Source organism: Giraffa tippelskirchi, chromosome 9, assembly GCF_054371585.1.
Source record: "Giraffa tippelskirchi isolate mGirTip1 chromosome 9, T2T-mGirTip1v1.2.pri, whole genome shotgun sequence".
Classification (NCBI taxonomy): Eukaryota; Metazoa; Chordata; class Mammalia; order Artiodactyla; family Giraffidae; genus Giraffa; species Giraffa tippelskirchi.
In genome coordinates this window covers 118,091,773-118,116,058 of record NC_137283.1, presented here as the reverse complement: position 1 = coordinate 118,116,058, position 24,286 = coordinate 118,091,773, and the positions used below count along the sequence as shown (strand labels likewise).

At 37.9% G+C, this 24,286-nt stretch overlaps 1 protein-coding gene across 2 annotated transcripts in view; it reads left to right on the top strand.

The window, feature by feature from the left end:
• LOC145521610 (uncharacterized) overlaps window positions 1-24,286 on the top strand; it is a 361,851-nt gene that overhangs the window by 131,532 nt on the left and 206,033 nt on the right. For both annotated transcript variants that reach the window (XR_014065533.1, XM_081530353.1), the window contains one exon: window positions 14,648-14,716. Coding sequence is in view for 1 of the 2 variants with exons in the window: in XM_081530353.1 (XP_081386479.1) it covers window positions 14,648-14,716 (69 nt within the window). In the remaining variant the exon portion in view is untranslated. The remainder of the gene's footprint in view (window positions 1-14,647; window positions 14,717-24,286) is intronic.

The following is a 24,286-nucleotide window of genomic DNA, read 5'->3' as shown; positions in this document are numbered from 1 at the left end:
CATCTAGTCATCTTTATTTGTTTTGGAGCTTTTTAGATCCAGTCTTCTTTTCCTTCACTTGTCCTTAAAGATGCCTTCTCCAGAGGTGTTCTACGTTTTTTTTGTTTGTCTTTTTAACCCATGCTTTTCTGGGTGATTTTATCTACACTAGTGGCTTTATATGGGATTCTTCATCTGAGAATAAGTTCCCAACTTCAAAACCAGTGGATTTTAGGCATCTTGATGTCAATATCCCCCACGTACTTTAAAATCTGTCTAGTGTCCAGTGCTTAGTGAAATTCAGCAACACAACAGGAGTTGCATCTCAGGAGAGTGACCCTGAAGGGACTGTGTTCTCCATTCAAAACTTCAGAGCCGTCACAGTGGCTCTTGTTCTAAGCCTACTTCCCCAAGCTCTCTCTAGCCTGGCTGTCTGCCTCAGACACTTGATATAGAGAAGTCACAGGCATCTTACCTTGAAACCTGGATCAATTAGAGCTCTCTGTCTTGCTCGGAGTAAGCCTCTGCTCAGTGAGTAGCTTTATGGTAATAAAATAACCCTATCCTGGCTGTGAAAGCTGGAGTGTATGGAGATTTAATCTGTTAGAATCATCTTTTATCAGTCAATTTTTAACAGAGTGAGTCCTCAGGCTTCTTATGGAGACTGTAATAGCAGCACTGTGTTGTTTGATGCACTTTATAGATCTAATTTGTGTATTTAATCAGTGCTTATTGAAGTTTATTATACATTATTATGTACTATTCTGGGTAACAGGAATATGGCAGTTATTTCCATGAAGTTGAGAGTTTGGTGAGCAAGGCCAATTTATAAAATCATTATTGAAATAAGTAAAAATATACCTATGATAAGACTGTGAATACTAGAGACTCTAGATATGTAAAACAGGTGACCTGATAGAATTTGGGGATGGTCATGGAAGAATTGAATGTGAGCCAAGGATATGATCATGACTTAACGGTTAACCAGGAAAAAGTGTGTGAGCTGGAGGAGGATGTGTCTTGTGATAAGAGCTTCTAACAGATCTGTATTTATTCATTTTGCATTCTCAAGGTAAATATCTAAGAAATTCAAGTAGTGTGACTACAAGGCTAAAATTCACTCTGAAAAAAAAAGTGCTATCCTCAAGTAAGTTTTAAATTTGCTTACATGTTAAGTTTCTCTCTCTTTTCTGGGATTCACAAGGCATTTTAACCTACTAAAGAATGAACATTTATGGAGTAAAGAAACATATTTAGCTTTATTTAATCAAGTATGCCCACATGTCCCCAAATTATTTAACCATGAAACCCCTTGTTTTCCCTTGCATTAACACTATCAATTGGAGTAAAGCTAGTGTTCTCAAAAAGCAAGCAAGCAAGCAAGCAAGCAAGCAAACAAACAAAAAACTCCAAACCCCCGCTCTGGCCTACCTTATTCTGAGATCAGTGATTGCCTAACTCTTCAGTGTGGGACGTTACAGGCCAATAGTGTGGCTGAACAAGTTCAGAGAACAGGGAAAGCAGTTGAAGTTGCAGCTGTCTATTCTAATTGACACACAAAATTGGTGATCTGGTGAGAACCTGATAACCAATTTCAGCACAGCTTTTCTAGCTTTCTTACTCTTGGGGCACACTGGCTAAATCTATTCTCTCCTGCTTCAGCCAGAAATACCTCATCTACACCATGGATTAGCAATTTTTTTCTGAAAAGATCAGATAGTAAACAGGGTAGTCCTTTGGGTCATGGGACATTCCTTCAGCTACTCAACTCTGCTATTGTAATTTGAAAGCAATAATGATCAAGTCAGTGAATAGGCCTAACTATGTTCCAGTAAGAATGTATTCACAAAATCAGACCTATTACTAGCAATACACAGTTTGCCAACTCCAAATTCAGACCCTTCCTGAAAGCAGTTCTGGGTGGAATTTCTTCACTTTCTAATGTCATTTTGCATATAAATCATATCTTCTTTATGAATTACACATTGTAACATGACAGATAGTCACTTTTTTTCTGAAAGATGGTGAATACTCTGTGTTTTTGCAAATAGTTCCAAAATTTTCTTTTTTGTGTGTATTTCTATGAGAGATCCAATGTTGTGAAGATAAGATTTGGTTGGATATGCAGGTTGTTCTAAATTTAGCTCAAATATATGGTTTCAAGAACAGGCTTCAGCATGCAGACTACAAGGCACATAATAAGCTGCATTGTCTCCAGTCTTCTAACTGTGGAATCTAGAACCGTAGTTAACGCCTAAATCAATAGAGGTTACTCAAAGCCAAAAATCCCCACCAAAGTAAATACATACATACATAATATATTCATGGACAAAATAGCCTCCCTATCTGTACTTTCCTAACACTCAAAGCATCTCTTATGCAACAATACCAAGCACTTTACTTGCAATATGCCTGGAGGTAACAGAGGAAAGTGTGTGAAAGTTGCTCAGTTGTGTCTGACTCTTTGTGACCTCATGGACTGTACCCTACCAGGCTCCTTTGTCTATGAATTCTCCAGGCAAGAATACTGGAGTGGATTTCCATTCTCTTCTCCAGGGGATCAGCCCCACCTAGGGATCGAACCCAGGTCCCCTGCATTGCGTGCAGATTCTTTACTATCTGAGCCACCAAGGATGTCCCTTTACTTGCAATATGCATGGAGATAACAGAGAAAAGCACATTTAATTTCCTGCCTTTTTGCAGCCAGTCATGATCTATTTCCAAGACTGTATGATTCTTACTGAACCCAACTGTACCGTAAGAGCCATGGCAGAGCTTTAGCTAGATTCTCACCTGAGGGCACTGAAGCTGCTGGGTAAGGTCAGTCATGGTATCAGTTCAGTTCAGTCCAGTGGCTCAGTTCAGTTCAGTTCAGTTGTTCAGTCATGTCCGACTCTTTGCGACCTCATGAACCGCAGCATGCCAGGCCTCCCTGTCCATCACCAACTCCTGGAGTTTACCCAAACTCATGTCCATCGAGTCGGTGATGCCATCCAGCCATCTCATCCTCTGTCATCCCCTTCTCTTCCTGCCCCCAATCCTTCCCAGCATCAGGGTCTTTTCCAATGAGTCAGCTCTTCGCATGAGGTGGCAAAGTATTTGAGTTTCAGCTTCAACATCAGTCCTTCCAATGAACACCCAGGACTGATCTCCTTTAGGATGGACTGGTTTGGTTTCCTTGCAGTCCAAGGGACTCTCAAGAGTCTTCTCCAACACCACAGTTCAAAAGCATCAATTCTTCGGCGCTCAGCTTTCTTCACAGTCCAACTCTCACATCCATACATGACCACTGTATGGAAAAATCATAGCCTTGACTAGATGCACCTTTGTTGGCAAAGTAATGTCTCTGCTTTTAAATATGCTATCTAGGTTGGTCGTAACTTTCCTTCCAAGGAGTAAGCATCTTTTAATTTCATGGCTGCAATCACCATCTGCAGTGGTTTTGGAGCCCCAAAAATAAAGTCAGCCACTGTTTCCACTCTTTTCCTGTCTATTTGCCATGAATTGATAGGACCAGATGCCATGATCTTTTCTGAATGTTGAGCTTTTAGCCAACTTTTCCACTCTCCTCTTTCACTTTCATCAAGAGGCTTTTTAGTTCCTCTTCACTTTCTGCCATAAAGGTGGTATCATCTGCATATCTGAGGTTATTGATATTTCTCCTGGCAATGTTGATTCCACCTTGTGCTTCTTCCAGCCCAGTGTTTCTCATGATGTACTCTGCAAATAAGGTAAATAAGCAGAGTGACAATATACAGCCTTGATGTACTCCTTTTCTTATTTGGAACCAGTCTGCTGTTCCATGTCCAGTTCTAACCGTTGCTTCCTGACCTGCATACACATTTTTCAAGAGGCAGGTCAGGTGGTCTTGTATTCCCATCTCTTGAAGTATTTTTCACAGTTTATTGTGATCTACACAGTCAAAGGCTTTGGCATAGTCAAAAAGCCGAAATAGATGTTTTTCTGGAACTCTCTTGCATTTTCGATGATCCAATGGATGTTGGCAGTTTGATATCTGGTTCCTCTGCCTTTTCTAAAACAAGCTTGAACATCTGGAAGTTCACGGTTCATGTACTGCTGAAGCCTGGCTTGGAGAATTTTGAGCATTACTAGAGTGTGAGATGTGTGCAACTGTGTGGTAGTTTGAACATTCTTTGGCATTGCCTTTCTTTGGGGTTGGAATGAAAACGGACCTTTTCCAGTCCTGTGGCCACTGCTGAGTTTTCCAAATTTGCTGGCATATTGAGTAGAGCAGCACTTTCACAGCATTATCTTTCAGGATTTGAAATAGCTCAACTGGAATTCCATCACCTCCACTAGCTTTGTTCGTAGTGATGCTTCCTAAGACCCACTTGACTTCACATTCCAGGATGTCTGGCTCTAGGTGAGTGATCACACCATCGTGATTATCTGGGTCGTGAAGATCTTTTTTGTGCAGTTCTTCTGTGCATTCTTGCTGTGCATTCTTCTGTGCATTCTGTGCTTCTGTGCATTCTTCTTAATATCTTCTGCTTCTGTTAGGTCCATACCATTTTTGTTCTTTATCGGGTCCATCTTTGCATGAAATGTTCCCTTGGTATCTCTAATTTTCAGCTGCTCAGTCGTGTCCAATTCTTTGTGACCCCATGGACTGCAGCATGCCAGGCTTCCCTGTCCATCACCAACTCACTAGCCCCATCACCAACTGATATCAGGGGACATTAGCCACTTAAACAGATGTGAGCCTCTTTCTAACTCTGCCATATGTTTTGATCTTCTTTTAGTTGGCACCCACCAGCATTTGTACCACAGTATTTTAACTGTCATGTCAACCCCTTTGGAGGAGTGCTCAGAGGGAGTGATTGCTTTTTCTGTTTACTACCTTGGTTCTGCATTTGTTCCACCACCAGATCCACATTCCATCTGAGTGTTCTTTATCACAGCTCTGTCTCCAGAGCCAGTTTCTGTGTGTGTTTGTCTTACCGATTGTTGGGGAAAAAGGGTCCTAGTAATCTCATATAATTGGCATTTATTCTAACAATGAGGCAAAAGCTCTCATGCTCAACCATTTCAGTGCCTCCCTGTCTGATTCCTTCCCTTGGTGTCTTAATATCTTCATCTGTGTTACACCTTCCAACTGTCTATGCAATGAGGACATGATCATTCAGGATATGTGCCATCTGATGTAGAGCACTAATTTTCATTAGCATCTGGGTTAAACATGTGTCTATCCAGTGGAAGTGTTGTTCCTGAAAGTACATGATTTTGCTGATCATAAAGACTAGCCTGGAACTGCTTTCCTAAGAACAAGGTGCCAACTGATAGTGTAACAAGCTTGTTCCTGAGGACTTTGAGACTTGAGTGATTAAGATATAGACATATATTAAATGAATCCAGAGAAGAAATGCTTAAAGAAATGGAAAAAAAGAATAAAATTTCAAGGAAAAAAAGTGTAAATGACTCCAGAGGCAATAACCAGTAACATGCTGTTTGTGTGTGCTCAGTTGCTCAGTTGTGTCCGACTCTGTGACCCCATGGTCTGTAGCCCTCCAGGCTCCTCTGTCCATGGAATTTTTCAGGCTTGAGTACTGAAGTGGGTTGCCATTCCCTTCTCCAGAGGATGTTCCCAACCCAGGGATTGAACCCATGTCTCTTGAGTCTCCTGCACTGGCAGGTATGTTATTTTACCACTGTGCCACCTGGGAAGTCAACTACTGAGTTCAGTTTATTGATTTAGACTCTGCAAAATTTGACTTTGCTCAAGATGCCTTCTTCCCTTGATTTTCTTCTCCCTCTTTATCTTCTCATCCTAATCTTGTTTACTTTTTAACTGGAGGATAATTACTTTATAATGTGTTGGTTTCTGCTATACAACAATGCAAATCAGTTATTATAGGTATACATGTGTATATATACATATATATATATATATATATATATATATATATATATATATATATATATATACATATCCCTTTCTTCTGGAGTGTCCCACCTCTCTAGGTCATTACAGAGCACATCAAGCTGCTCCTTTTTAGCAGCTTCCCACTAGATATCTATTTTACACATGATAGTGTATATATGTTAATACTACTTTTACAATGTGTACTACTGTCTCTTTCCCCGACAGTCTCCTTCCCTCACATCCACATTCCTTCTCTGGAAATAGGTTCATCAGTGCTATTTTTCTAGATTCTATATATATGCATTAATATACAATATTTGTTTTTATTTTTCTGACTTCCTCCATTCTGTATAACAGGTTCTAGGTTCATCCACCTCACTACAGCTAACTCAAATTTGTTCCTTTTTATGGCTGAGTAAATTGCAATATATATATATATATGTGTATATATACATACATATATGTATGTATATATACACATATATACATATGTATGTATATATGTGTATATATACATATACACACACACACACATCACATCTTCTTTATCCATTCATCTGTTGATGGCTATCTTGCTTACTTCCACATGCTGCCTTTTGCAAATAGTGCTGCAATGAACACTGGGGTACATGTGTCTTTTACAATTGTGGTTTTCTCAGGCTATATGCCCAGTAGTGGGATTGCTGGGTCATATGGTAGTTGGAGGATGGTGAGCTACAGTCCATGGGGTTGCAAAGAGTTAGACATGACTGAGTGACTGAGCACAGCACAGCATAGCATGGTAGTTTTATTCCTAGTTTGTACTTCTCAATTTATAAATACTATGCCTCCACCCCTAGGTTACCCTTGGACATCTGTGGGTCTCGCATTGTGCTTGGAAACCAAATCCAGCTATTAGCTATATGATGATGATTTGCTGGGTCTATATCTCCAGTTAGAATATCTCTTGATTTCTAGTTCCATAAATTTAGCTTTTGGCTGACATTATTCTGTAGATGACTGGAGCTTGAATCCAATATAAGAAACAAACAAACAAACAAAAACCTGAATTTATTATTTTTCCATAAGCCAGTAGTCTTCAATAGAGGATGATTTGACCCCATTGGGGATATTAGGCAATGTTTAGAAGCATTTCCATGACTGGGATGGGGATTAGAGAGTGTGCTGCTGCTGCTGCTGCTGCTAAGTTGCTTCAATCGTGTCCGACTCTGTGCGACCCCATAGATGGAAGCCCACCAGGCTCCTGCTACTGGTATCTAATACACAGAGGTCATGGATGGTACTAAATATCCTACAATGCACAAGGTAGTCTCCCAAAACAAAGAATTAATAGTGTCAATAGTCCCAATCAGGTTAAGAAACCCTATTTTCTATTTCCTATTTCACACAAAACTTATTTCCCATTGTGTATGGGAATAGCATGACTATCTGTCATGTCACATAAGCTAGAATTCTACAAGTCATAAAACAGTAGTTAAGAAGGAGGTCTCAGATGCAAACATCCTGTGTCAGAATCCCATCATTGCGACTTACCAGCTGTGTGACTTTTGGCAAGTTACCTAACCTGTAGTGCTTGGCATCTAGTGGTGCTCAGTAAATATTACCTATTTTTGTTATTATTATACTGACTTTTCGGACCAGTCTCTCCTTCCTTTCTTTCCTGGTAATATCTTAATTCAGATAATCACTTTTCTTAAATAATGGAATAATTTTTATAAATGATTAGTCTCGCCCTGTATAAATTCATCCTCTGTATGCTTATTACAGGGTGCTCTTTCTAAAGCATAGTACTGATCATGTCATTCCCCAATGTAAAATCCTTCAGAAATTTTCATTGTTTGTAGGAGAAAGTCTGAAATCCTTGACATAGAATAAATAACTAGAGAGAATAATTTATCTACAGATGTCATTATTTTTATCACTTACCTACACTCCTCCTATAGCTTGTATTCCAATTTTCTGAACTGCATATTACCTGCATTCACCAAGTTAAATTTTATTCACAGAAAACCAGAATAAATGCCCAGAATCTAATGAATGTCATTCACATAAAAATAATTTGTTGAGTTAAGTATAATGACAACTGTTATGATAGTAAAGATAAAAATGATTTCAATCTTTCCTGCTTATTATGATTTAACTACTATTAGTTTTAAATTTAATTTTCTAATTTCTCTTCCCAGATTTATTTTGTAGAAGTATTCGTTTCCTAGAAGTTTACAGCTGTAGTATTAACACCATGGGAGACGTGAATTAATTTTTTAAGGTGGCAACACTCTAAGCAAAGGGCTATAACTCTGCAGGAGAGTTCCCTGAAGGCTGTGATCTCACAAATAATTATTAACAACCCCTAACATGTCCATAGGGGAAGGGTTTGGTTCAAATTCGGGCCCATATTTTGCTACCTAACAAAGGACTTACTGAGGCTACCCACTGCTATAAATTTAGTTATTTTCTTAGTATATCACATCAATTAGTGGATTTTGGTCACTTTTACATCTTTCCCACTGAGACTAAAATGAATCATCTCATTTTTTTTCCTCTTATGATTCACTGCTGGACAGATACACTGCTAATATTGTTAATATTTGATCTAGGCACCAGGCCAAGATCCAGTAGACTCTTGGTGAACCTGAAAGGTAACCAGGGACCTGATGTTGATGCTATTTCATTGCATGAGAGCAAATGATCACTTTAACATTTCTGAGATTAATGACTATTTTCTTGGTGTTAAAAGACCATCAGTGAGAGTTTGCATTTTAGTTCTGTAGTGCATAATATATTTGGCAATAAAGCTGTAGATTTAAGTAAAATTTATTTTGAAAATACATTACTCTCTAAAATTTAATCTACTTTAAAATTGTTATAAACTCTTTGAAATGTCTCTCTGATGATGCTATATAAATTGTCAAAACTGAAAAAAAAGTGATATGGAAAGTGACAATCCATTCTTAAATCCACTCCATGTATTAGTATCATGAACACTATGTAAAATCAGGGAGTCTTGGTAACTGTCCATTATGCCTTAGAATCTGAATGATTTTGAAGAAGGCTGCGTATGTGTGCTTAGTCACTCAGTCGTGTCTGACTCTTTGCAACTTCATGGACTGTAGCCCACCAGACTCCTCTATCCATGGGGATTCTCCAGGGAAAAATACTGGAGTGGGTTGCCATGCCCTCCTCCAGCAGATCTTCTCAACCCAGGGATGGAACCCAGGTTTCCTACATTGCAGGCAGATTCTTTGCCATCTGAACCACCAGGGAAGCCCAAGAGAAGATGAATTTAACTTGAAATTCATCCCCATTATACACTATGTTTTAACCCCATAAACATGATTCACTTTTGTTTAGGTTAGTACTTATTAATAATATTAACAGGACAACCAAAATGATGGAGTACTTTGTGGGCTATTTTTACTGTCCTTTATGTAGCCTGCAGTATAAGTGAAGTTGACATTATCATTAAATGAGATCTCGTACGTAATTAAATGTGTGCCAATAACAGTAGTCTTAATATCTTTGGCATCATTTAGTTTTCTCCTTTTTTCATTAATTAGAAACAACCTCTTTTAGTATCTGTGAACACTTCAAGAACTGTCAAACTTTTCTCTAGCCAACCTTCAAAGGTCAAAACTAGCAGTGACACCTAAAATTCAAATGTAATTAGTTTGAGATTTACAGGGATTGTATGCCAATCTTCCAATAGCTTAGAAATGACGTGGTATCTAACCTTTCGTGGCCCCAAGAGACATTCAGATAGATGTGAAAATAAGTAAAAAAAAAAAAGTATACAACGATCACATTGACTGCTGGTCTAACTTTTAGATTTTTTTCCTGACTTGTTTTTTAGAGTTTGTGTTTTTGCACTTTCTCTTGATTTTAAGAACATCTCTCATAGCCTCCTAGCACTGAGTTGGTATTCTTATTTAAAGCTTAGCTCACGTGGTGTATACTTGGATCATTAAACCAAAGGACTTGTACAGTCATGATTTTTAATGAAGCATGTTTGAATAATTATGCTAATTTACAAAGCACTAGAATCAAATCAAGTGATCAAAGTTTTCATGATTGCTATCATGTGTTTCTAACCCCCCTCTGCCTCCCTCACAATTTGCTGCATGTGGAAGCCTTTTCCAGGAATGTATTTGGAAATGGGTAGTAATCGATGTTAAGCATTAGGAAAAAAAATTTACATGGAGTGTAATACACTTTATGTTATGCCTCCATAGTGGACTATATGTGACTGTGAAGGTAATATTGCTTTGCCACTCTCTTGCCTAAATACCACCTACAATCAATACTGCATTCTGCCTTGACAGAAAACTGAATTTTTATCTGTTAAATGTGTGAGCTTGGGGCAGTGATGTGTCTGAAGTGGTTTAAATCTGAAATGTGATGTGCTGCAAAGAGAGTTGATTGACATCTTTGTTTATTGAAAAGTATTACATGAACAACAAAACACAGGCAGAGGCAGAACACTCCATTGCAAAATGCAGCTGTGTTATTTTTCAATCCTATGTGCTCTTCCCCTTTGAAGCTTGTCTGATGTAATAAACCCAGAGGATATAAAACAAACAAGAATTTTCTTTGATTTGACACTCAAAAATTTAGACAAGGATGGCTTTTTTTTTGTTTGGTATAAAACGTTTCCCACAGAATTCTCCTTGCTCTGACATTCTATGAGGATATTTATTTCTGAAAACTTGCATTTAAAGTTATGTTCTTATGTTTATGAACTTGAGTATAAATTCAGAATTATTTAATAAGAAAACAAATTGGAGAGGGTTGAACATTTTTATGTGTCTTCCATAAATGAGAAAAAGGACATTAATGACACTAATCTTAAAGCACTGAACATGCAGAATAAGAAATTAAGTTCCCTTTAAATTTTATGTTAGAATAATTATCCCCCTCAATGCAATTTGCCCATGTTTTATTAAAGCTTTATTATGTCAAGGTAAATAGAGGTTAATGCTGCTGTTACTTCTTCCAATGAAGTATTATCTTTAATCTTACTTTAATAAAATAGTGGTAAATTGCACAGTAGGGGTAATCACCATGGGCTAATTTAGAGAGTTGTAAAATCCTTTACCAAGTATATACTGTAGTTAAAAATAGAAGTAGTCTTAAGAAAACACACATTGCAATGCAACTTGAAGGAAGTTAAGGAAACTGCTATTCATAATTTTGATTACTTATTTAAATTGATGTATGTTGAGTACCTACTATGTGTAAAGCTCTGTGCTGGTTATGCCAACTGTATGGGAGTATATAAACATGGACTCTCCCTGAGAATCTTGCAATTGAGCACTTGGGCAAATACCTAAAAAAGAATAACTATGCTAACTGTGAAGCCTGCCATGAAAGAAGTACGGACATCCTTGCCTTGGATATTTAGAGAAGGAAAAGATCATTTCATGTAGAGGATTAAGAATAGGTCATCTGAATTGAGTCTAAAGGGAAAGGGTAAGGTGGGACTGGTGTCACTGGAGTGAGAAGGATACTTTAGGTAGAGAAATCGATAAGAGCAAAGAACTGGAGTCAAAGTATACCAGATGTCAAATCAGGAATGTCTTGCCTGATTCAATTAGAGCTGGGACGTGAGACTGAAAGCCAATCAGAGATTACTGCCACAAGTCAGGTGATAAGCAGAGAAAACTTATGATTGTTTGGATGACATGCTAGACTAGATATATACATAGCATGAGAAATAAAACTCTCTCTCTCTCTCTCTCTTTCTATACATATATATACATATACATATATATGTGGGGGGTGTATATGTATATATATAAATGTACATATATATTTATATATATATGGAAGTGTATGGATCAATCTATCTATATATATGCATATGTTCAAAAATAGAAAAAAATGAAGTTTTTTAACATAGAAATCCTAATTTTTTTCTTCTCCCAATAGAGCATCAGGTGTTCTTTGAAGACCATTTTTATAGTAGTAGTTGTAAGAACATAAAAGAATTAGAATATAAAAGATCAGGAAATGAGAATTATAAACTTAAGATGTGAGTTTTGTTTGAGAGAGAAAAATTAAAGGAAACTCCAAGGATTTGAGCCTGGAATATGGGAAGAATGCTGCTGCTGCTGCTAAGTCGCTTCAGTCGTGTCCAATTCTGTGTGACCCCATAGATGGCAGCCCACCAGGCTCCACCGTACCAGGGATTCTCCAGTCAAGAACACTGGAGTGGGTTGTCATTTCCTTCTCCAATGCATGAAAGTGAAAAGTCAAAGTGAAGTCACTCAGTCGTGTCCGACTCTTAGTGACCCCATGGACTGCAGCCCATCAGGCTCCTGCGTCCATGGGATTCTCCAGGCAAGAGTACTGGAGTGGGTTACTGGAGTGGGTTGCCATTGCCTTCTGCATGGGAAGAATAAAGCATTATTAATATAAACAGACAAGAAAGAAGAAAATTGGGAGTAAAAATGTTAAATTTTGTTTAGAATGTATTAAGTTGGAGTTTTTGGACTTCCCAGGAAGCACTAGTGGTAAAGAACCTGCCTGACAATGCAGGAGACATAAGACATGGGTTTGATCCCTGGGTCAAGAAGATCTCCTGGAGGAGGGCATGGCAACCCATACTCCAGTGGTATTGCCTGAAAAATCCCATGGACAGAGAAGCCTGATGGGCTACAGTCCATAGGGTTGCAAAGAGTAGGACATGACAGAAGTGACTTTGAATGCAGGTGCTATGACAATATGAAAGGTGACAAGCAACTAGGTGTTAACAGAGTTCAGGGAATGCTTGCTGATTTGGTTGTTTAGGTACATCAGAAAATTTAAAAAATAGTATTTTTTTTTTTTTAAAGACAAGCACATGTCTCTTTAAAGACACATGCTAATTAAAGTGAAATACAATAGCTTTTCTAAGTGGTTTTCAGCTTCCAAGTAAAATCAATCGATAAGATTGTTTGGAATCGTTTATTGTGTGTAGTGAAGAGCTAAGGACTTCAAATGGGTCATTGTCATCAAGATGACTGACACACTAACTTACTTCCAAACTACCACTTCGTTGGAAGCCTGGTCCCATAATGTTAAACCTCATTTCTGTTCTTGAGATTGTGTCAGAGTGAGCCATCAGCTGAGAGTATATAGTTTTACCATCTTGTGTTTTTATGAGCAATTTTAAATGACCCAAGTAGTAGTAAGGCAACAGAGAGTTAACCATCTTTGACAAATCACATTTGTTTGTTTGTTTGTTTGTTTTTTTAATTAGTTTATTTTCTATTTTTTAACTTTACAATATTGTATTTGTTTTGCCACTGAGGAAACCAGACTTGAAAGAGACACATGTACCCCAATGTTCATTGCAACACTGTTTATAATAGCCAGGACATGGAAGCAGTCTATATGGCCATCAGCAGATGAATGGATAAGGAAGCTGTGGTACATATACACAATGCAATATTACTCAGCCATTAAAAAGAATACATTCAAATCAGTTCTAATGAGGTGGATGAAACTGGAGCCTATTATACAGAGTGAAGTAAGCTAGAAAAAAAAAAAACACCAAGACAAATCACATTTTTTGAGGGTGGAATAGGTGGTATTTGTACATAAGCAGTACAGACAAAATACAAAATGTGCGCAGGCTCTTCTGTCCTCTGGTACTTTATTGTGCCTTCCCTACTCTCATGTCCCTTCTCTTGGTGTCTTCACAGCCATTCTTGCCTGTTCCAATTTTGTATTTATTTTACTTAATGGCAATCTCCTAGGTCTTGGTAATATCTGGACTATTCATCCAATTTCCTTTAAGTTACCACTCTCTCATTCCAAAATTATCATTACCTTAAACTCTTAGACTTTCTCTTAAGCATAACATGATCAGAAATTTCACAAAATATAATGTGTTCACTTTTGCCTTTAGACAAGCCTGAAGAACTACTATCACTGTCACAAAAGTTGTTTCAACCCTACTGCTTTGGGGAAGCAGTATTCCTTATCTCTGAGTTGCTGTGCCATGGAATAGAAAATCTGATTATAAGACCTCACACTATGAAGGTCTAAAATGATACTTGCCTCTACTCTGCCTTTCTGAAGTATGAGAGAGAGAGAGACCTTAGCTCTTTCAGCATGGAACTCTAGTCACTCTCAGAAAGGAAAAAGATGTAAGCAGTTCTTACTGGGACTTAGGAAATTCCTCTAGAATTATTCAGAGATGAGCACAAAGGGTAGAGAAAATCAAATGTAAATGATGTTCCTCTTTAATTTTCCTGTGGGCTATATTCTAAAGCAAACAACAGTACATTGGATGACTTGTGTGGATGACGAGCTGTTTCCTTCTGTCTTTCACAAGCCTCTGTGACAGTAAGGGGTATATAAAGCTCTGAGTGAAGATCTGAAGCTGTTATTAAAATGGAAATATTCAAAGCAGGCAGGAGTCTGTGAGAGTCTGTTCTGGAGACACATTAATGCATTTGAAAGGATATTAAAGCTTAACATAGAGAGGAAATAGTTCTAATGGCAAAATGTAAAGCTGCTTAACAGAATTACACCTAGAATTCTGTGTATTAGGTTTAAAACACCTTTACTCTTAGATTTCTCAGAGTAAAGTTATACATTGGTTGGAATGCTTTACAGTTGTCTTATATGAAGTTTTAACATTCTTAAGTGAAAAATTTTGCTCTGCTTTATGCTTTTACAGAGTCAACTGACAGTACTTCTCACTGTGGTGTGGGACTTAAATGTGAGCCATGTTATGCCATGTTTGAATCAATATGGAACAGTTTTTCTAAAAAAAAAATCTGACTTTCTTTTATGCAGACTATTGAGGTGGGTCCATCATGCCAAATGCTAGAGTATGTTCCATTCCTTGGAAGTTGGAGAGAAAAGGTAAGGTGAAAGTTATGTTAGCACCTCTAAGAAAGAGTTCATGTTTATGTTTACATGGAAGAACCTGACCCCATTCATGTGTAAAAAATGAGACCCACTTAATAAAACTGTTCTCAAGCAGCTCAAAGCCAACAACACAAGTAAAAGGAGTCAAGCCAATGGTGGGTGGATATAAAGCCTTTTGGTAGCCCAGATGAGTCACTCTTATGGTGTAGTCATGACTGTTTTCTAAATATTGTTGGGTAGTAGAGGGTAATTTTGATTCTTTTATCCTTTAAGATGTCACCCCAAAACATATTCCAGAGCATTTCATAAACACAAAATGTATGAGAATATCAAAACTGTATCTCTAGCTATACTTCAATATTCTAGATAGTAAAATAGAAAATAAGCCTTCTGCCCTTAAGAAGTTTATAATTCATCTGAGGAGATGAAATATATGTTTGAAGTATAAAAAATGTTTTAAACATTATATATGAAGGGAAGATATCATAGAAATGAAAATCAAAAATTCAAAATAGACAAAGTAAAAAAGAGGAGTTGGAGTTGGAGAATTTACTAAAAAGGGGTTTTGTGAGCTCACAATTATCATTTAGGAAAAAAATCAAGAACATTGTAGGTAGGAGAATGGCATCTATTGCACAATGGCATAAATACAGAATCTGACCAAGGTTGAATAGTTACAATATTTGTAAGTGTTACAATATTAATCACTTAAAATGAGAACAATTTTATTACTTTATAATTGCATAGATTCTAGTATGATTTTGGAACAGTTAAATTCACAAATTGAGGAGGACTACCATTTTGGATTACTTCAGATTTGGATGTCATACTATGTTCAACCCACAATGAAACTCTGGTTTCATTTCTAAAGGAAATGTCATTCTTGTGTTATTTAAGAATTTTACACATGCTAGGTGATTACGCAAAGGATAGAAAGATTTTATCTGAGAAATAAATAAGATGCAAACTCAAATCCCATATGCCCTACTGCTTGAGCACACTGTCATGATTTCACAAAATTACTGCATAAAATTATAGTGTACTTTGGGAAAGTGATTATAAGACACAGATGCACAGGTTATGCTTACCAAAAGAAAATTTGGGGGAAATCAGGGTCTGAAGTCAATTCACATTTTTTCAACATATTCCAAATAATAGTCCCAAATACAGATTAAACTGTTTATAACATTGAAGTATGATTTATAAAAAAAAATATATTTTCCTCATTCATACAACCAAAATATATTTCTCATATATATTTGGTCTTAATCCATGGTTCTTGGCTCACAGTTCTCCAAACTCTAGGAATTTTCTAAGTATTGAGAGTAATAAAGGTGCCTTTTTTTATGTTAAGATGACTCTATCCCAAGATTGTTGTAAGGATTAAGTGAGGTAATGTGTATAATGTATATAAAGTGCCAAATGTAGAGTACCAGTTGTGATCATTTCAAAGAGCATATTTTTACATGTCATGATATATCTGCTTTGTTACAAAGAAAAAAATCCATTAAAATATGACAGAATGGGAGATGAAAGAAATACAGAAATAGTGAGAAAAAAAAATATGTATGAACTAAACTCCAGTGAAAAAACATTTTCAGAATAAAAAAAGTCTAGCTATATGCTGTTTATGAAAGAAATTTAAATTTATAGATGGAGAAATGTGAAATTTAAAGGAAAGTATCTATATCAGATAGATAAAGTCTAATGAAATGAAATCTGATATAATTATTATATTTGCATGCTAAGTCGTGTCAGTTGTGTCCGACTCTCTGCGACCCCATGGACTGAAGCCCGCCAAGCTCCTCTGTCCATGGGATTCTTCAAGCAAGAATACTGGAGTGGGTTGCCATTTCCTTCTCCAGGGGATCTTCCTGACCCAGGGATGGAACTCGCATTTCCCACATCTCCTGCATTGGCAGATGGGTTCTTTACCACTAGCACTATCTGGGAAGCCCCGATAATTATAGTAAGGTCAAACAAAACAGACAGAAAGGCAAAAAGGCATTATAACAGATGAAGAATACTATTTCATGATGATAATAGTTTCAAACCTCAGGATAACAGTAACTCTAATTGTAATGAACTTAATCATATAACTTCAAAATATTTAAAAGAAAAATCAGCAAAACTACAAAGTTAAATTGACACTTTACTAATACGTTACTAGGAGTGACTAGTTTAGTTCCTAGTAAATGACAAATCAGGTATATTAAATAGTAGGATATTGAAATTTGGAGCCCGATAACAAATTCATCTAATTGACAATGAAGTACTTTATCCAAGTATATGAGCTATTCATTCTTTTTAAGCATATCTGGAACATATATGTTGGCTGTGTGCTAGCCATAAAAACTAACTTGACAAATTTCAAAGATTGGTGTCATAAAGCCCACACTTTTGATTACTCTTCTATTAAGTTAGACATTAACAACAAACAAAAGCTACACTAATAATAGACATTAGATAATGTTGATGGCAACCCACTCCAGTATTCTTGCCTGAAAAATCCCATGGTCAGAGAAGCCTAGCTACAGTCCGTGTGATCACAGAGAGTCGGACACAACTGAGCAACTAAGTGACTAAGCACACACATGCAAGAAGTGAATTATTTAAAAAATCAGTTCAGTTCAGTCCTTCAGCCGTGTCCAAATTTTGTGACCCCATGGACTGCAGGACCCCAGGCTTCCCTGTCCGTCACCAACTCCTGGAGCTTGTTCAAACTCATGTCCATCGAGTTGATGATGCCATCCAACCATCTCATCCTCTGTCATCCCCTTTTCCTCCTGCCTTCAATCTTTCCTAGCATCAGTGTCTTTTCTGATGAGTCAGTTCTTTGCATCAGGTGGCCAAAGTACTGGAGTTTCAGCTTCAGCATCAGTCCTTCCAATGAATATTCAGGACTGATTTCCTTTAGTATGTACTGGTTGGATCTCGTTGCAGTCCAAGGGGCTCTCAAGAATCTTCTCCAACACCACAGTTCAAAAGCATCAATTCTTCGGCACTCAGCTTTCTTTATAATCCAACTCTCACATCCATACATGACTACTGAAAAAAACATGGCTTTGAGTAGATGGACCTTTGTTGGCAAAGTAATGTCTCTGTTTTTTAATATGCTGCCTAGGTTTGTCATAGCTTTTCTTCCAAGGAGCAAGTGTCGTTTATTTTCATGGCTGCAGTCACCATGTGCAGTGATTTTTGAACCCCCAAAAATAAAGTCTGTCACTGTTTCCATTGTTTCCCCATCTATTTCCCATGAAGTGATGGGACCAGATGCCATGATCTTAGTTTTCTGAATGTTGAGTTTTAAGTCAGCTTTTTCACTCACTTCTTTCACTTTCATCAAGAGGATCTTTAGTTCTTCTTTTCTTTCTGCCATAAGGTTGATATCATCTGCATATCAGAGGTTATTGATATCTCTCCCAGCAATCTGGATTCCAGCTTGTGCCTCATCCAGTCTGACATTTCGCATGATGTACTCTGCATATAAATTAAGTAGTGAAGTGAAACTTGCTTAGTCGTCTCTGACTCTGTTGACCCCCATGGACTATACAGTCCATGAAATTCTCCAGGCCAGAATACTTGAGTGGGTAGCCTTTCTCTTCTCCAGAGCATCTTCCCAATGCAGGGATCGAACCCAGGTCTCCTGCATTACAGGCAGATTCTTTACCAGCTGAGCCACAAGGGAAGCCCAAAAATACTGGAGTGGGTAGTCTATCCCTTCTCCAGTGGATCTTCCTGACCCAGGAATCGAACTGGTGTCTCCTGCATTGCAGTTGGAACAACAATTTAAAAACGATTTAAAAAATTTAATAGCAGTTAAAAAAATACTGCATGTCAAAATTTCCAGGATGTGGCTAAAATAGAACTTAGAAAAGTATAGCCCTAAATGTTTACATTAGAATTGAAGAAAGTCTAACCTTCCAAGTTAAGAGTTATGAAAAAGAAGAACAACAAAAAAAGACAGGATAAAAGAATTAAAACAAAAGCAGAAATTGGTGTTGTAGAAAGTAAATACATGAGGGGATAAATAAAACACTTAAGAAGAATATTAAAATAAACAGAATTCTAGGAAAAATTAATAAAAAAGAATAGAGAAGATTTTTATAAATAACATTAAGAATCACAATGGGGTAAAACTACAGCTATAAAAGAGATAATACACAGAATATAATGCAGATGAATAACTTTGTGTAATACACACATATGTAAATAATAGATATATGATTAAAATTACATTTATCAAAACTAACTACTGAGAAATCAGTATGAGGAGAGAAAATAGCAGACTGATTATTCATGAAAATAGAATGCAAAAATTGCTAAGCAAACCAAATTTAGTAATGTATAAAAACTATACAGTTATGTTGGATTTGTCTCAGAAATATAATGTTGCTCAGTTCAGTTCAGTTGCTCAGTCATGTCCAACTCTTTGCAACTCCAATGACTGCAGCATGCCAGGATTCACTGTCCATCACCAACTCCCAAAGCCTACTCAAACTCATGTCCATTGCGTCGGTGATGCCATCCAACCACCCCATCCTCTGTCGTCACCTTCTCCTCTCTCCTTCAATCTTGTCCAGCATCAGGGTCTTTTCCAATGAGTTGGTTCTTTGCATCAGGTGGCCAAAGTATTGGAGTTTCAGCTTCATCGTCAGTCCTTCCAATGAATATTGGGGACTGATTTCCTTTAGGATGGACTGGTTGGATCTCCTGGCAGTCCAAGGGACTCTCAAGAGTCTTCTCCAACACCACAGTTCAAAAGCATCAGTTCTTCGGCGCTCAGCTTTCTTTATAGTCCAACTCTCACATCCATACACGGCTACTGGAAAAACCATAGCTTTGTCTAGACGGACCTTAGTTGGGAAAGTAATGCCTAACATTAGAAAATGAATTATTATCATTAAAGCCTTAACAACTTAAGTGAGATAAACATAGGGTCATATCTTCAGATACAAAGCAAGCATTTGATAAATTTGCAACAAAATAGAAACTCCTAGTTTTACTAAAGCCAGGAACAAAAGGGACTTCCTAAAATCCACACAGGATATCTACAAAACCTCAAAGCAAATATGATTAATGAGAAAGCATTGAAAGTAGTGCTTTAGAGATCAAGGAAACAAGAATCTTTGCTATACAAAATTAATTGTTCTTCATGAGAGTGTGGGTTTCCCTTAGTTGTATCAAAATGGAGGGGAAAAAGAAACCTTGTGGGAACCAGAGGCAGAGTGTTGGTTCTTGGCTCTAATCGAGATGTGGGGAAGTGAACTCACAATGAGTAACTTTCTATGAAAAGATGATGGTGGCAATGTGAAAAGATTACCATCTTTTCATAGACGGTAACTTCTAGAAGTAATGACAAGCTTCAATTTGATTCAATGTACAAAGTTAGCAGGTCAGAATAAATGCCTCTCATCAGTCTGAGCTATCAATACTTTTGCTGCATAACTGCAAAACCTCCTTAATGATCTCTCTCTAATCTGTCCACCTTCAAAAGTCTTCTCTGTAATACAGTAAGAGTAATATACCTGAGGCTTCCCTGGTAGCTCAGCTGGTAAAGAATCCAGCTGCAATGCAGGTGACCCCAGTTTGATTCCTGGGTAGGGAAGACCTGCTGGAGAAGGGATAGACTACCCACTCAAGTATTCTTGGGTTTCACTTGGGTCAGCTGGCATAAAGAATCTGCCTGCAATGTGGGAGTCCTGAGTTTGATCCCTAGGTTGGAAAGATCCCCTGGAGAAGGGAAAGGATACCCACTCCAGTATTCTGGCCTGGAGAATTCCATGGACTGTATAGTCCATGGGGTCACAAAGAATTGGACACGATTGAGCGAGTTTCACTCAGTCACTCAGTATACCTACAGCCTAAATGTATGTTCTTGGTATTTTTCACTGACTTTTTCTCAGTCAGTTGACAGCATTTGAGATCCTCCTTTCTATACCCTTGAACTTCTCCAGCCTCAACTTTGCCTTCTCTGTGAGTCCATCTAGAGGTGATTATACCCCCCTCATTCAACACTTGCCATTGCATTGCTCATGCTGCTGTCTCTTCCTCTCCTCTGTCACTGTCTCTCTCCAACTTTTTGCCTAGCTGCTATATGCTGTCAACACTCAAATTGGAACAAATATACTCTTAAGAGGTTGTTTGGAATCAACTCAGCTAAGTTAAATTCCTTCCTCTTTAAAACCCTGGCATCCAATGGATTCTAGGTGTTCTATAAGCTGAGTAGTTTTCCTACAATGTGGTAACGTTGCTTCCATTTTGGTTCAAAAAGGAACTCTTCGTTTAGATAAACATCTAATTTTATTCTTTATTTCGAACAGTTCTAAACAAAATGATGTTAGAACATAAGAAAGTGTGTGTCTCCTTGTATTCTCCCAAAGTTCTTTGATTTGGCTGTACTATGTCTCTTTTTCTTCATTATGAAGATGGTAATTAAATTATGCAATAATAATGACTAATATAGATGCCTTGAGTAGCCCATGAAAGGGATGAAAAGGCAAAAAGATAGGACACTGAAAGATGAACTCCCTAGGCCGGTAGGTGCCCAGTATGCTACTGGAGATCAATAGAGAAATAACTCCAGAAAGAATGAAGAGACGGAGCCAAAGCAAAAATGACACCCAATTGTGGATGTGACCTGTGATGGAAGTAAAGTCCAATGCTGTAAAGAGAAATATTGCATAGGAACCTGGAATGTTAGGTCCACGAATCAAGGCAAATCGGAAGTGGTCAAACGGGAGATGGCAAGAGTGAACATTGAAGCAGCAAACTAAAATGGACTGGAATGGGTGAATTTAACTCAGATGACCATTATGTCTACCACTGTGGGCAAGAATCCCTTAGAAGGAATGGAGTAGCCATCATAGTAAACAAAAGAGTCTGAAATGCAGTACTTGGATGCAATCTCAAAAACGACAGAATGAACTCTGTTCGTTTCCAAGGCCAACTATTCAGTATCACAGTAACCCAAGTCTATGCCCCGACCAGTAATGCTGAAAAAGCTGAAGTTGAATGGTTCTATGAAGACCTACAAGACCTTCTAGCACTAACACCCAAAAAAGATGTCCTTTTCATTATAGGGCACTGGAATGCAAAAGGTAGGAAGTCAAGAGATACCTAAAGTAAGAAGCAAATTTGGCCTTTGAGTACAAAACAAAGCAGGTCAAAGGCTAATGGAGTTTTGCCAAGAGAATGCACTGGTCATAGCAAACACCCTCTTCCAACAACACAAGAGAAGACTCTACACATGGACATCACCAGATGGTCAATACCGAAATCAGATTGATTATATTCTTTACAGCCAAAGATGGAGAAGCCCTATACAGTCAGCAAAAACAATATTGGGAGCTGACTGTGGCTCAGATCATGAACTCCTTATTGCCAAATTCAGACTTAAATTGAAGAAAGTAGGGAAAACCACTAGACCATCAGGTATGACCTAAATCAAATCCCTTATGATTATACTGTGGATGTGATAAATAGATTCAAGGGATGAGATCTGATAGACAGAGTCCCTGAAGAAATATGAACAGAGGTTCATGACGTTGTACTGGAGGCAGTAATCAAGACCATTCTCAAGAAAAATAAATGCAAAATGGTTGTCTGAGGAGGCTTTACAAATATCTGAGAAAAGAAAAGATGCAAAAGGCAAAGTAAAAAAGGAAAGATATACCCATTTGAATGCAGAGTTCCAAAGAATAGCAAGGAGAGATAAGAAAGCCTTCCTCAGTGATCAGTGCAAAGAAATAGAGGAAAACAATAGAATGGGAAATACTAGAGATCTCTTCAAGAAAATTAGAGATACCAAGGGAACTTTTCATGCAAAGATGAGCACAATAAAGGACAGAAATGATATGGACCTAACAGAAGCAGAAGATATGAAGAAGAGGTGGCAAGAATACACAGAAGAACCATACAAAAAATCTTCATGACCCAGATAACCATGATGGTTTGATCATTCTCCAAGAGCCAGACGTCCTGGAATGTGAAGTCAAGTGGGCCTTAAGGAGCATCACTACGAACACAGCTAGTGGAGATGATGGAATTCCAGTTGAACTATTTCAAATCCTAAGAGATGATGCTGTGAAAGTGCTGCACTCAATATGCCAGCAAATTTGGAAAACTCAGCAGTGGCCACAGGACTGGAAATGGTCAGTTTTCGTTCCAATCCCAAAGGCAATGCCAAAGAATGTTCAAACTACCACACAATTGCACTCATCTCACACGCTAGCAAAGTAATGCTCAAAATTCTCCAAGCCAGGCTTCAGTAGTACGTGAACTGTTAACTTCCATATGTTCTAGCTGGGTTTAGAAAAGGCAGAGGAACCAGAGATCCAATTGCCAGCATCTGTTGGATCATAGAAAAAGCAAGAGGGTTCCAGAAAAACATCTGCTTCTGCTTTATTGAATACACCAAATCTTTGACTGTGTGTATCACAACAAACTGGAAAATCCTTAAAGATGTGGGAATACCAGACCACCTGACCTGCCTCCTGAGAAATCTGTACAGGTCAAGAAGCAACAGTTAGGGCTGGATTTGAAACAGACTGGTTCCAGTGGGGAAAGGAATATGTCAAGGTTGTATATTGTCACTTTGCTTATTTAACTTATATGCAGAGTATATCATGAGAAATTCTGGGCTGGATAAATCACAAGCTGGAATCAACATTGCTGATAGAAATATCAGTAACCTCAGATATGCAGATGGCACCACAATTATGGCAGAATGCAAAGAACTAAAGAGCCTCTTGATGAAAGTGAAAGAGGAGAATGAATAAACTGGTTTAAAACTCAGCTTAAGATCATGGCATCTGGTCCCATTACTTCATGGGCAAATAGATGGGGAAACAGTGAAAGAGTTTATTTTCCTTGGGCTCCAAAATCACTGCAGATGATGAGTGCAGCTGTGAATTTAAAAGATACTTACTCCTTGGAAGAAAAGTTATAACGAACCTTGACAGCTTATTAAAAAGCAGAGACTTTGCCAACATAGGTCCATCTAGTCAAAGCTATGGTCTTTCCATTGGCCATGTATGGATGTGAGAGTTGGAGTATAAAAAAAGCTTAGTGCTGAATAATTGATGCTTTTGAACTGTGGTGTTTGAGAATACTCTTGAGAGTCCCTTGGACAGCGTGCAAATCCAACCAGGCCATCCTAAAGGAAATCAGTCCTGAAAATTCATTAGAAGGACTGATTTTAAAGCTGAAACTCCAATTCTTTGACCAGCTGATGTGAAGAACTGACTCATTGGAAAAGACCCTGATGCTGGGAAAGATTGAAGGTGGGAGGAGAAGGTGATGACAGAGGATGAGATCGTTGGATGGCATCACCGACTCACTGGACATTAGTTTGAGTAAACTCCAGGAGTTGGTGATGGACAGGGAGGCCTGGTGTGCTGCAGTTCATGGGGTCGCAAAGAGTTGGACAGGATTGAGCAACTAAACTGAGAGTCACTTTAAACTTAATATATAAAAAATTCAGCTCTTCCTGTTCCCCTTGATATTTTCCTTCACCTGTGTTCTCTTTCTTATTCGTTCAAGCCCCCAAACCTGCCTATTGTT